This window comes from Hermetia illucens, chromosome 1 (genome assembly GCF_905115235.1).
Source record: "Hermetia illucens chromosome 1, iHerIll2.2.curated.20191125, whole genome shotgun sequence".
Taxonomy (NCBI): Eukaryota; Metazoa; Arthropoda; class Insecta; order Diptera; family Stratiomyidae; genus Hermetia; species Hermetia illucens.
The window spans coordinates 162,722,658-162,737,228 of NC_051849.1; the positions used below are offsets into that span (position 1 = coordinate 162,722,658).

A 14,571-nucleotide genomic window follows, 5' to 3' on the forward strand; every position below is an offset into this window, starting at 1 on the left:
GCGTTACGTTCTTATAGAAAACACAACTCCTTTTCCCCCTTTCTGAACATATGTATTGCATACGACGGTGTCCGGATTCTTAAGTTGGCCGTCCGTAGTTACGTTGTAAAAAAAAGATAGTAAACTTGCAATTTTGCAATTTTAATAGTTAAAAAACTGGAAAGAAACAAAAAATCACATTTATTAATTTTTTTAAAACTTTAAATATCTGTAACACAATAATATGTTTAATTTCATGTAAAAATTATGTTTTACAGTCAAAACATCCTCCAAAACGAAACCCTAGTTTTTGGAAACATGTGTCGCAAAAATAATTAGTTTGGCGTCTTCTGCCTTTAATTTTTCTTTTTGAATATACAGAACAATGTTTACCCTTTATATCTTCAAAGTGCTGCAACATATGTAGTTTGCCATTAGGCATTTCCTCTTTATCTGATGAAGATGATCTTGCTTGTTTTGAAGATGCTCCATCACGAAATCACCTAAAAGTAGCTCCATCCATCTTCCTACAAACTCAAAAAAGGGCATAAGCGTCTTGTATTCTCTTCTAGCTGACTTCTTATATATATATATATATATATATATATTTGCTCTAATCCCTAGAAAAAAATGTTTACATAATTTCCTCATAAAACAATATATACTCGAATATTGGTCAACCTTATCGACACCTCCCATATTTAAATTGTTGCTTATAATAACTATTCCTGTAAAATATCTATCTATATAAAAATACGGAAGCTGACAGACGACTGGATCTGGGTGCAGAAAAGGGAAAAATAAATGCTTAAACAGAAAAAAGCTAAATAAACGTTCCATCTGTCGTACTGTAGGCCAGTGTTGGCGAAGCTACAGAACATTCCGCACGCTGTCACACCTAGTAATTCGAGCTGGTTACTTTCTCTCTTCACGATACCGTAGTCAACCAGGTTTAAAGGTGTCCCGAAACTCAAAGTCAAGCTGCTATTAGATAATAGGCCAGCTCATAAAAAAAATCGAAAAAAAATCCATATCACCTGGTGACAATAGGCCTTTTGGGAAAATATTAATAATTTTTTAAGGTTTTGAGTGTAAGTGTGGGAAGTTTGAAGGAAATCCAACTATTATTAACAAAGTTATAGAAGGTGAGACTTTTACATTTTATGTGAATTTCTGCATTCTAAAACGTGTATGACGTCATCATCCACAACAAAGTGAGTTCTTACGAATGGAGGGTTGCAGGGAAACATTTCGTGTTAGTATTTAATCATTTATATATCAATATCATTTACCCGTCTCCGCAGGTGTGTCGCTGAAGGAGGAGATTATTTTGAAGAATTTTAACCGTCTGTGCCAATTGGATGAGTAAATCTATTTTTTCTGGTAAATGCGCATTATTCTTATAATGCACCTTGTATACTTTTGTGCACGAAGTAAATCGGAAATATGTGTACCATCAATATATATACATGCATGGATAGGAGGTTAATATCTACGTCTGCAATATCTTGTAGTTTGAAAAAATATGCAGAAATATTTTGGGTGTTTAGCCATATACGAATGCAAAAATGTGCGTAGAAAGCTGTTTACATATGATGAACCCAACACTTTTATACTCGGAGCATCAGCTTCCGGTATTCCGACTTGTTTTTTAATGTGATCCTGAATAGCCACGCTAATTGCAATTACTAAATACTTTGTTCTGACGCCCTTCACTTGTGTTATCCTGGACTTTATTTTTATTTGTGCGGAAAACATTGCCAGCATTCATGTTATCTACGGTGAATCTTGTTGCAACGCTAGATCGTGTAGTGAGAGGTTCCAAGATGTGGAGATGTGCAATTGTCACGCTCGTAGGAGCGATTACCTAATGGTAGTATGACCAGTGGGAGATCATAAGGACACGACGATGACATAGTCTTAAATGAAATGCGAAATGAGCACTTTAATGCGTGCCATCGAGAGAGGCAGAGGAGTAGCCGAAAGTGTTAGTCATCGAATTGTAAAGCAACGCAGGTATGAACGGTATCATGTGTAATGTGTACAAGGTTGATTTTATAGAATGTTGCTGAATCATGAGCATCCGTAGCTCCTAAATAACATTTTGTAGACTAATGAATCGAAAAAATAACAATTTAAATTTACACAATTTATATGGCTGCCATGTGGAAAATTCACGTTTGATGCGGGAAGGCCACTAACAGTATCAAATTAAAGTTAATATATGGACGGGATCGTATCTGAAATGGGTGAATTATTGGATTTGGGTAGTCTGGAAATTTAAACGCCGATGGTTATTTAAAGCTACTCCAAAATGACTTGCCAAATTCGTTAGACGAGGTACAACTGAATACCTGCAAAGTAGTTTCGTTACAACAAGATATTGTTACGTTTTATTATTAGATACAAATAAACTTTGTTTTATTAGTTACACATAAAATCCATCTACACTTGGTGCACGTGTGTCTCGTTTGAGGTTCGCAGAGAGACTGCTTCTTACAAGGAATATTATAAGGTGACCTCTTATCAAGCAGCCGCTTGACGTTAATTTTCGGGAATCCCTATATATAATACATATATTTTTATATGGTATGTATTCAGTTTATATAAAAAATCCAAAGTACATTAACCTGGTCAATATTCTATGGACATTCCTGTAAAATAAAGGCTGACAGGGAGAATCTAGTGGGAATTCCTGAGTAACCCGTTTGTAATAATTGCAGGTTTTTTTCATTTTTGTCTTGAGGGAATTCCTGTATAACCAATGTTACGTAATCCACCTTTTCCTCAAACGATTAATTAGTGCTTGGATGTAGGAGGACTTACAATTTAACCTATGAAGCTTGGCGGAGAACGCACATTGTCTATCTTTCTATGAATAGAATGCCAGCACATGAGGGTTCTCATTGACTGTCTCGTCCTCACCTTGCTTTCTCTGTGCGCCGGTTCTTGGTATTTCTTTGACGGTTGTAAATATTATATAGTTTAAAGGATGTATTTGATATACGATATTTAAACCAACATGTGCGCATTTCTTGACTTCAATTCACGTCGAATAATCGTTACTCGAGTGGCACACACGATTGTCGGGTTTGGCGACTTGCGTGTGGATGCATGTTTGCATTATAGGAGCTTTAGTTGCGAGCTGTCATCAATGCGAGTCAAATGACCATGCCATCGATGCTTCTCTGGTAATGTTCCCGCTATAGATGCAACGTCATATTGCCACGAAAGAAGGAATATTCCCTGCCCAGTGGAAAAAGCAAAAGTTGGTGTTGCTTCCGAAGCCTGGCAAGCCACCTGGAAACCCAGCGTCGTATCGTCCTATCTGCCTGTTGGATACAATGGGGAAGATGATGGAGAGAGTCATCTACAACAGACTCCTGCCCATCGTCGAAGCCAGCAATGGCTTGTCGGAACGCCAGTTTGGTTTCCGACGCGCCCACTCTACGGTGGACGCAATTGGCATGGTGGTAAACCTGGCAAAAGGTGCACTGATTTCTGGCGGCTACTGTGCCGTGGTGGCGTTGGATGTCAAAAACGCATTCAACTCGGCCAACTGGAATAGAATTAAAGGGGCGTTGGCTGACATAGGTGTCCCCGGATACTTAGCGAATTTGGTGGAAAACTACCTCTCAGAGAGGACTCTCTGGTACGGGACGGATGAGGGCCCCAAATAGTACATTGTCACAGCCGGGATACCACAGGGATCGGTACTTGGTCCCCTGTTGTGGAATATCATGTATAATGGGGTGCTTGCTCTTCCCGTCCCAGAGGGGACTACGATTGTCGGCTTTGCTGATGACCTAACTGTGGTTGTTGCAGCAAAACACCCAGAAGATGTGGAGGTTTACGCAACGGAAACAGTGAGAGCAGTAAAGTCCTGGCTAGAAAAGGTCGGGCTGACCTTGGCGGACGCGAAAACGGAAGCAGTCTTGATAACGAAACGGAGGAAAAATAACACTGTAAAAGTGGAGGTCGGTGGACATACGGTCGTATTAAAGCCGGCTATCAAATACCTGGGGGTAATAATTGACACCAGATTGAGTTTTAGGGAGCACCTAGAGTATGCATGCCAAAAGGCAGCCAGTGCCACCACGGCACTTGCAAAAATGTTGCCAAATATTGGCGGGCCGAAACATTGCCGGAGGTTGGTGCTAGCCGGAGTGGTGCGCTCCATCCTGCTCTACTCGTCGCCTGTGTGGGCAGAGGCGCTTGCAAACTCTCAGAGACGGAAGCAGGTGAACTCGGTTTACCGGCGGATGGCTTTGAGGGTTTACAGTGTTTTTAGAACCACATCAGATGAGGCAGTATTGGTGGTGGCAGGCATGATCCCGGTTGACATTCTGGCCAAAGAAATGAGTGTCCTGTATAATGCAAGACATATGGAGGGGCATGCACAGAAGAAATGCGGTAAGGTCAGAGTCGCTTGATCTCTGGCAACGCAGATGGGACGAGTCTGCGAAAGGTCGGTGGACGCACAGGCTCATTCCCAACATTAGGGTGTGGCTTGAGCGAAAACATGGGGATACCAACTACCACATTACCCAGTTCCTCACGGGACACGGTGGTTGCTACAGGCAGTATCTGCACCGCTTTGGGTTGGATGATTTTCCGAACTGTCCCAAATGCGATGGCATACCGGAGGATCCAGAGCATGTGATGTTTCACTGCCCACGATTTGCGATGGAGAGAAGGAGCTTAAACCAGGTGCTGGGCAGGAGGGGGACCGCGGAGAGCTTGGTTACTGAGATGCTGGAGTCCGAGGAGAAGTGGCTTGCGGTTGGTTCCGCAATCATCCAAATGCAGGAGGAGTTGCAGAAGGAACAAAGAAGGAGGAAAGCTGCAAATAGAAGAAGGATGAGTGCCTAAGAGCAAACCTACCCCGCGAAGTAATACCTCAATAGTGGTCCCGCGTTGCTGGGGCTGGAGAGACCGGGGGTGGTTTTTAGTCGGTCTGAATCCCACACGCGTGTCTTTCTAAGATTTTCCACCTCCGTGTACGCACAAAACAAAAAAAAAAAAAATATTGCCACGAATGCCCTAATTTTGAGCATGATTATAACGTCTTTTGCCACTGATCCAGCCCATCATCTTTGCCCCCAGTATTGTGAGGTAGGGTTCATTGTTTTTAGTGGCAGGCGAGTACTCACAACCGCACGGTGCGACAGAACCTAATGACGACATATCATATTTGTCATAGATTGAAAAGCAAATAATATCTTTAATTGTATCCGAAGTGGTTTGTAATTAAAATTTAAGCTGTACTTTAATAGCCAGCATGGATCATCTCAGAATATGTTCAACTTTTCCTTGTGTTTCAATTTATTGTAGAATAGACTAATGTGTGAATAGCTTAAATGACATTGATGAATCGACATAGACATATAATATCATTTTTCCATCCATTTTCATGATATAGACTAGGCAAACTTTTTCCTCGAAAGTTCCCCTCTTTGTTAAATTTTAACAGTGTTTTAGACCGTAGCAAGAGTCATGAGGTGCTCTGTGTATTATATAAGTCGAATTGCGAATTATGTATTCGCTGACTATGATCAGACAAAAAAAATAACAATAATTGTTGGCGCAACAATCCATATTGGATCAGGGCCTTGAAGTGTGTTCAAGCACTTCATTCGTTACGGTACACAAGAGACAATGTGATCAACATTGCGCTCGCCCGAGATTATTACTCTGATTTGACCCAGGTACTCATTCGTAACTGAGTCGACTGGTATCCGACATCCAGTCACGGTAACAAATCTACCTGCCACCAGTGAGATTTGAATCGCGACCTTCCGCTAAGTGAACAATAGAAATACAAGCACAAGCTCCACTTCTAGTTTTAGTCTCAGAGATGATGCAACTGTTTAGGATATATACCGTGCTTATTATAGCTGCAGGTATGTATATGGTACCTACAAATGTGATTATACAACATGACAGTTCCTGGTAATGTCGATGATATTATTTCTTTTTATTTTATTTTTCCAGAATGAAACTAACAAAAGATAATGCGAAAAGAATATTATGCAAGAATACCTAAAAATTGAATATCATTACAAACGGAAATTTATCTTGTCGACTTTTTTATATTTTATTGCAATTTAAGCATATGATTTACAAAATGGCAATTTTATTCTGATTGCTTTGTAAAACACAGTCGTTAAAAATATTCACCGAGTATTTCCTGTTTGCCCACACTTGAGCAGATCCTGATATGAATCTCCTTATGCATAAAAACACTGTGTTTCTCCATGCCAATATTAACTCTACTACAGAGGGCAAACCTTCATATTCGGCTGCAGTGCCGTATTTTTTAATGAATTTCTTGATATTGTTAAAAAACACATAAAAATGATCAAGTGTTAGTAATAAGTATGTATGGAGTTAATATTAATGAATACAATATCCACAAATGCTCATTGATTGTAAATGCAAAAAGTGTATTTCTATTTGGAGTGAAAACTATCAATAATTTAGAGACAAAAATAACTTTTGGACAAATTTACTTTGAACTAAGTCAAAAAATACAACCGTTTATGACACAAAAAAGAAAAAAAACTGGCTAAATTGTAGGCCAAATATAATAATAGTAAAAATATCATACACACTCTCAGGCATGGTGTGCTGTATAAATATTAAAATTAAGTACGTTGCATTTGCCAGTGAAGTACTTGCTTTTCCTTGGTTTAGTTATTGTAGTTTGGTCTACCGCCTAATTCGAGGAGATAACGATCGGGGTGGTCCATCCAATCAGCTGCCGTTAATTTAACTGTTCTCTGCCTCTCAGCTTCTTTTATTTGCCACTTTTTAATGTCCAACTGGACTTCGCGAGATGTTTTATCTCCACATCCCCATACCTGGAAATAAAGATTTTTATATTTTTAATTGAGAAATTTTCTTGAAGTTTGTATGGCGAAACGTGAAAGTGTTACTATATTGGAGTAGCACATGGAAGGCGAACTTCACTGTTACTTAAAAGCTCCAAGCTTTCGTCGAAACCTGTCTGCGTCGTCTGGAGTACGCTGGCCTGACACTATCTCAAACGTACAACTTGGTCGGCGCATAGGATTGGTACTCGTCAGCAATGTGATAGGGAGACGGAACTGGCAGTGGATAGGTCACACTTTAAAGAGGGACGACAATTGCAGGCTATGTCATGCAGTAGAATCATACGTTCTCAATTTGTGCGCTATTCATTGAGTTTAATTTTCGAGCAAACTTATTTTAGCTATTTTAAAATAACATTCATCCATGGCGCCACAAGGCTAATATTAAAAACTAAGGTAATTTCCGAAGAGCTCAAAACTTTGTTTAGGCGAAATTCACGAAAGTGTGACTAATTAGGGTTAAAGTCTTTATACCACTCGTATGCCTGAATTCCGACAGAGCAAACTTCCCAAAGGCTTTGGAACATTTTCAATGTGCTCTTTGCTCAACAAAGCTATTCATATTAAAATGCAACGAAAACAATTTATAGTCAGTAGTTGATTTAGGAGTTGTCTTCTTGGCGGCGCTTTGAGGGGGTAAAGCGTCAGCCTCTTAATCTCGCTGCATTGGGCTCATTAGTCGTCATGGGTGTCTGTGTTCGTCTTGCGTTTGTCTCGTTGCTGTGACCTTATCACTTGTACAGCGTTAAGTGATGATAGTGAAACTGAAGCACTCTAACTGCGTGGATGTCCTATTCTCCCCTAAGGAATGAACAGTAAACACTACTACTACTCCGGATGGCGTTAGCATGCTTCTCGCAAGGATGGATAGCTGCGAGCCCCTAAGTTCAACATCGACCGCTTATATGATCCAGTGATCGCACAATAGATGCACTGAGTAACCCGCCTGAAAATATCGGTGAGCATTGGGGCACCATCAAAAAGGCTCTTTTTTTGAGTAGGACGCATGTCGTCGGCAGATCTGCCTCACTGTGGAATCGTGACAGTGACAGAGAATGGATGAACGGAAGGGAAAGGATTGAAGGCTTTATTGATCCCTGCCAGTTAAGGCGGGCGTGACGCGCTCGGTCTCCGATACCGTGCAAAATTCCGGTAAAAATAACATAGTGTGCGCCGTGACAAAAGGGAATTTGATATTGCGCTGGTCATTACGCATTACGAACAAATTTCCATGTGATCACAACCTTTCGTTGCGTCATCACGGTTCTTAACCGTAACATATTCGATGAAGTTCCCCCTCTTGTGGATGGACTGGCTAATCACCGTAACATGCGAATATGGTTCCTCCAAGCAAAAGAGAAATCATTTCGGCAGTCAATGCATTCAAACGGAGTAAAGCAGATGTTGAAGATCTCCTCGCGGTTCGCAAATTTTGGGAATCCGAGCCCGTTCACAGAGAATGGGAGAAGGGGATGACCGCCAAGATGCCAAAGAAGGGCACCCGTTTTGAGTGTGATAATTGGAAGGATATCCGTGTGCTCGCTGCCGTAGCAAATATAATAGCTAAAATAATCCTGGAACATAACAAAGAACATCTCCAAACCTTGATCGACAGAGGGCAGGCTGGTTTACATTCCGGATGGATTTGGAAAGAAAGTAGAGTTGGACTGAAGATAAACACCAATAAAATTTCCGTATCTGCATTAACAGGTAGAGCAACGCGAGGTTTCTGCCAACGATGGTACCGAACTGGATATTGCCCGACGCATTAAAATAGCTAGATCCGCTTTCGCTGCTCTGTCTAAAATCTGGAAATGAAGTTATCTCAATACCAAGATCAAGTTGGGACTGTTTTGTGGTTGTGTTCTTTTTGTGTTGCTATATAGAAGTAGCATATGGGAAGTAACCCCCACTGTCATTCAAAGACTCCAAGCCTTCATCAACACCACTTTGCGAAATACTATCGGAGTACATTGGTCTGACACTATTACAAACCTAGAATTTGGTCGGCGTACATGCATTGCACATGTGCATGTGATCGAAAGATGGAAGTGGCAGTGAACATTTGACAAGTTAAGGAGGTGCAACAATAAAAATTCAAAACCAACCAACCTTATGTATGCAATTACAATTATAATACAACAATGCATTGGATTAGAAAGGTGTTGAATCACATTGGGGGAAGTTTAGTTTCTAGCCTCTTAGAGTACTTTCCTCAAATCATTTTTGGAGGAGATGACACGGCAGAGCCTGGACTTCGAGCAAATGCTATAAATATTCAACCAGGTTAAGGTTTACCGATTGGACGTGGGATATTATCAAATAAACATTCCCGTGCCGAGAAGAAAGTGTACTTGGGGTTCTCGTCCCACTGAAAGATAAACGATTGTTCTATGCCCTAAGATAATGTTATGAAGAGAGTTCAGCGTTGCATCACCTTGGCACCAATACAGTCACCAAGGCTGTCAACCAACCTCCCCTAACAGGTTTGCCAGTCGTGAATACCGACTCCGCGAGATAATATGTGGAACCGGAAGGCACGGCGAGATGAGGCCCGGGGGTCTTGGTTGACAAATATTATTTTCCTGTGACGACATAGAATACTCAGCTTAGACTCAAAAAAACTAAACCCACCCGGGGAAAAAACCGTAGTAGGGGCGTAAAGTCCCGTAATGGGTTGATACCACCTAAAGTATTTTTTCCCAAAGAAGCTAAACTGCTTTACGGCATAATAAGAGAGGGACAAAGTCACAAAAAACTAACGTGTGAGGGATTGACGGGGAAGTACTAGCTCTGAGCGGATTCTGGTACCTATGTGACGAATGGCCTCCGTCTTACTTTCCTCTTCATGCGGGGCCCAATGGCATAGTGGCGCTGCGTTGTACGTTTTCGTTTTAATTTGTCTTATTCTGTCGGTCGCATTCCAAATTACGGTTACACATATTTTTAATTAAATATTATATCATGGAGTTGTTTCATTTCTTCTATTTTCTTCATTTTTAATTTCTTTTATTGTATTTATTTTTCTTTTCATTTTTTGTCTATATTTACCTCAATTTCAAAGCTGAATAAACTGAAAGCATTCCAGTATTCCAACAGATATCAATAAATAATAAATATGCAAAAATTCATTAAAGAAGAAAACAACATCTACTTCTTACACAATACATCTCACCTCTCCCACCGTCTGAGCACATTACTAAGGATATAGTTAGGATACCTTTTATCGTGATCCAGTTGTAATTCCTTCGGATTTTCCATCAAATTCGTAATTTTTTAAATTTACAGACCAACACAGCATTAACCGCGTCAACAATTTCCGCATATAGTTGGCTTTTGGTAATCCCAGAAGCCTGTCGCACAAGAACAGCGATGATGTGTATATCGGATAAATAAAAAATTCAAAGATTTTGATAACATCCTCTTTCGCAGATAGATTTTTAGATGTACGGTTTTCTTCTGGCCGGACAACTATGAAACTTCGCTACCCACAATACTCTGCGTATGCTCTAGAAGTGAACTTGCCCACTCATGCATGTTGTGATATCTTTCGAATGACGTGGTTCCACTTTCTGTTCAACTTAATAGGTTATTTTACACCTTTTATGAGTGATGGACTACATTCGCCGAAACCGGTACTTTTGTCTGATTTTAGGGAAATTTTGGTGTACTTCACGACAGGCCTATCGGTAAACGTTACCAGTTAAACTTTGTCGTTGATAAAACGTGATACTGCAAAATATTAACTTCGTTTCGGTTTTTGTTGAAAAGTACTGAATAATGAGCGAAAGTACTAATGAACTTTAAAAGGTACTAAATTTAGTACCTTTAGTGCTAAAAAGTCAACACTGATAGCAATCGAATTTCAAATTTGTAGGTTGCTGGCTCCTTTTATATGCTTTTTATGACAGGCAGGGAACTTTGAGTGTACTTTTAAACATCAGCTGAATGGGCAAGTGAAAATTTTTAAACACTTTTGTATGGTATAGTTCACAAGCAATAAAATTCATACTTTCGCAGTTCATAGAACATTTTTGGAAACTGTATACTGTTGGACATACTCGGCCCCAGCCGCAAAAGGAGTCGGAACGGTTGGTTTGACGATGAATGTAAGCTAGCAACGGAACGGAAGAATGTTGCAGTAATGTTGCATTCTCAAAGAACGCTGGCACGCGCAGAGATTTATCACGAACTCTGTCGAGCGGAGAAGCGACGACACAGACGGAAAAAGGAAGCCTGGGAGAACCAACAAGTCTGTGATCTAGAAAAGTACAGGGAGCAACCGCACCAGGCGCGGAAGTTTTACCAACAAGTCAGCAGGATGAAGCCTTATACACCTCGATGCTCATCCCGCCGAGACAAAGAGGGAAATCTGATTTCCGACAGAATGGGCATATTGGAGCGATGGGTTGAGTGCTTTGATGAGCTACTGAACAACCAGACCATCGGCGAGTTGGAGGTCCCGCCAACTGAAGACGACGGACAAATACCAAGTATCGAAGAAACATTCCGTACAATTCATCGCCCTAAAAATCATAACTCGCCAGGAGCCGATGGAATTAGAGCCGAATTGGTTAAATATGGAGGCGACCAGTTACACCAAGTGGTTCATCAGCTGATGCTCAAGGTATCGGACAGCGAATCAATGCCTGACGATTGGCAAAGAGGCATTATCTGTCTCATACGTAAAAAGGGAGATATCACACAGTGCAGCAATAAGATATTCTCCGCTATCTTGCTAGGCCGGATAGCACCATACGCGCAGAACATCATTTGCCGATACCAAAGAGGCTTCACTCCAGGAAAATCGGCAACAGATCAGATTTTTTCTCTGCGACAAGCGATGGAAAAACTGTTGGAATATGGACAACAGTTGCACCATCTATTCATCGACTTTAAAGCCGCCTATGATAGCATAGCCAGGGTAAAACTGTACACGGCCATGAGAGAATTCGGTATCCCGACGAAATTAATAAGACTGATTAGGGTGACTCTGACCAATGTACGAGGCCAGATAATAGCAGCAGGATCACTTTCAAGACCAGTCGACATCAACAACGGTCTACGACAAGGGGATGCCCTATCATGCGTCCTCTTTAACCTGGCCCTAGAGAAAGTGATCCGTAATGCTGAGGTAAATGCAAGAGGTACGATCCTCTTTAACTCCACCCAACTACTGGCGTATGCTGACGATATCGACATCATGGGAAGAACGACCCGAGACGTACAAACTTCCTTCATCGAGATCGAGCAAGCGGCGCGAGATCTTGGGCTGCATATCAATGAAGGCAAGACAAAATATGGTGGCAACGTTAGCACCGAAAACCTACCAACCAACAACATCAAACCGCACTGGTCAAACGGAAAGAATAAAGACAGGAGAATACAACTTTGAGACCGTTGGTAATTTCTCCTATCTAGGGTCGAAAATCACAACCGATAACAGCTACGATGATGAAATCCGCGCACAGTTGTTGTCAGCCAACAGAGCCCATTTCTTCTTCTTCTTTTTCTTCAGCCTTTGTCCCGTTCACAAGCGGGGTCGGCTCGTCGTGATCGGCTTCGCCATTTGGCTCTATCGAATGCCTGATCTGGGTGCAATCTCGAGGCTTTCAAATCCCCATCCAGCGTATCAAACCACCGCTGCTTAGGTCTGCCTTTTGGTCGTTTACCATCGACTTCGATGTTCAGACCAATCTTGGCAAGTGAATTCTCGTTTGCACGAATTGCGTGACCATACCATCGAAGACGCCTCTCTCGCAACTTTTCCACAATCGGTGCAACCCCATAACGATCACGGATATCCTCATTTCGGATGTGATCTAAACGTGTGACGCCACTAGTCCAACGTAGCATCTTCGTCTCCATTACCGCAAGACGCCGTTCATTGTCTTTTATAGTCGGCCAACACTCAGAACCATAGAGAGCGACTGGACGGACGACATTGCGGTAAATTTTAGATTTGAGACGTTCGTTGATACGTCGATCACAAAGGACACCAGTTGTGGAACGCCACTTCATCTAGGTTGCGTTAATGCGTGAAGCAATTTCATAACGCAGTTCTCCATTGGCTGATAGCGTTGACCTGAGGTATTTAAATCGCTCAGTTCTGGGCAGATCACTGCCGCTGACAGTGATTGTGCCTGTTTCACGGGGATCGGTCGTCAACAATTCAGTTTTGTTTAAATTCAATCTGAGACCGTGTTGCATGAGGCGATCATTCCATTTTTGAACAAGTTGTTCGAGATCATTTTTGCTATCAGATGCTAGGAAAACATCATCTGCATAAAGCAGTGTGTAGGGCGGTGGACGTTGGATATCCCGTGTGACGGTGTCCATAACAAGGACAAAGAGGAGTGGTGAGAGGGCACTTCCTTGATGAACACCAATAGAGACACGAAGCGGTTTTGATACACCCGCTATACTCCGAACTTTACTTTTCGGATCGTGGTAGAGCAATTGAACCCAGCGCACGAATTCTTCTGGCACGAAGTGTTGTCGTAAAGCATACCAGATGAGTTCGTGTGGTACATGGTCAAACGCTTTCTCTAGATCCCGAAAGGCAATGTAAAGAGGGCGATGCTTCTCACGGTGTTTCTCCATGAGTAACCGCGCAGCGTGTATTGCGTCAGTAGTTCCGCAGTTCTTGACAAATCCGGCTTGATTCACGGTTATTTCAACGATTTCGCGAATACGGTTGTCAAGGATGCGTTCAAAAATCTTCATGGTATGGGGAAAGTAACCAGATCGGACGGTAATTGGAACATTCTGCTGGGCTACCTTTCTTTTTCCATATTGGAACAGTGGTAGTTTCTTGCCAGTCAGATGGTGTTCTTCCTTCCTGAATAATCCGGTTAAAGAATTCACTGAGCCACAGTGTTGGGTCCCAGCTCTTCGCTTTCCAGAGCTCAGATGCAATGTCGTCAGGTCCTGTTGCTTTCCCCGATTTCATTTGTTTTATTGCCTCCTCGACTTCAGTTGCGCTGACTGGTGGAACTGGTCCAAATGTCGGCAATGATTGTGGAAGTTGAAATTTGCTCGAAGTATTCTCGCCATCAATCCGTTGCGGCTCAACGGTTGCTAAGCAAAGTACCGTTCATGTTATTAACACAACAGAAGTGTTCGATATCCTGTGTGCGTTCATCACGGCTTTTAGCAAGTCGATACAGATCTCTCTCGCCATCCCGAGTGTCCAGTTTATCGTAAAGATTTTTGAAATGGTTCGCTCGGGTGACAGCGACCGCTTTCTTTGCTTCCCGGTTGGCATTCTTATAAATTTGCCAATTAGCAGGCGTTTTATCGTCGAGAAATTTATGGTAGAGGCGTTTCTTTTCACGGACCTTCATTTCAACATCATCATTCCAAAGCCAAGTATCTCGGTTGATGTACCGCTTACCCGGCTTGGTGACCCCGAGGGTTGCAGAGGCCGCTTTGTGGATCGTGTCTTTCATTTGGTTCCATGATTCTTCCACATTCGTAATGGTTGGCAATCGTATGAGTGAGACCGTTTCTTCTTTCTTCTCACCAAATCGCCACCATTTAATGCGCGGCGGGCCAGTGCGTTCCTCACGCTGTTTTCTCGGTGGCTTAATTCGCAGGACGGCAATCAACGGCCGATGTTGAGGTGCGATGGTCTCATAGGGAACGACTTTGCAATCAGTGACAGTGGTAAAATGTTGGCGTCTTATGAGAATATAGT

At 41.9% G+C, this 14,571-nt stretch overlaps 1 protein-coding gene across 3 annotated transcripts in view; it reads right to left on the reverse strand.

Annotated features, from left to right (window-relative positions):
* Positions 1-6,060: 6,060 nt before the first annotated feature.
* Positions 6,061-14,571, reverse strand: part of LOC119653761 — a 38,724-nt gene continuing 30,213 nt past the window's right edge. For all 3 annotated transcript variants that reach the window (XM_038058764.1, XM_038058755.1, XM_038058745.1), the window contains one exon: positions 6,061-6,842. In XM_038058764.1, coding sequence (XP_037914692.1) covers positions 6,672-6,842 — 171 coding nt within the window. In that variant the 3' untranslated portion in view covers positions 6,061-6,671. The remainder of the gene's footprint in view (positions 6,843-14,571) is intronic.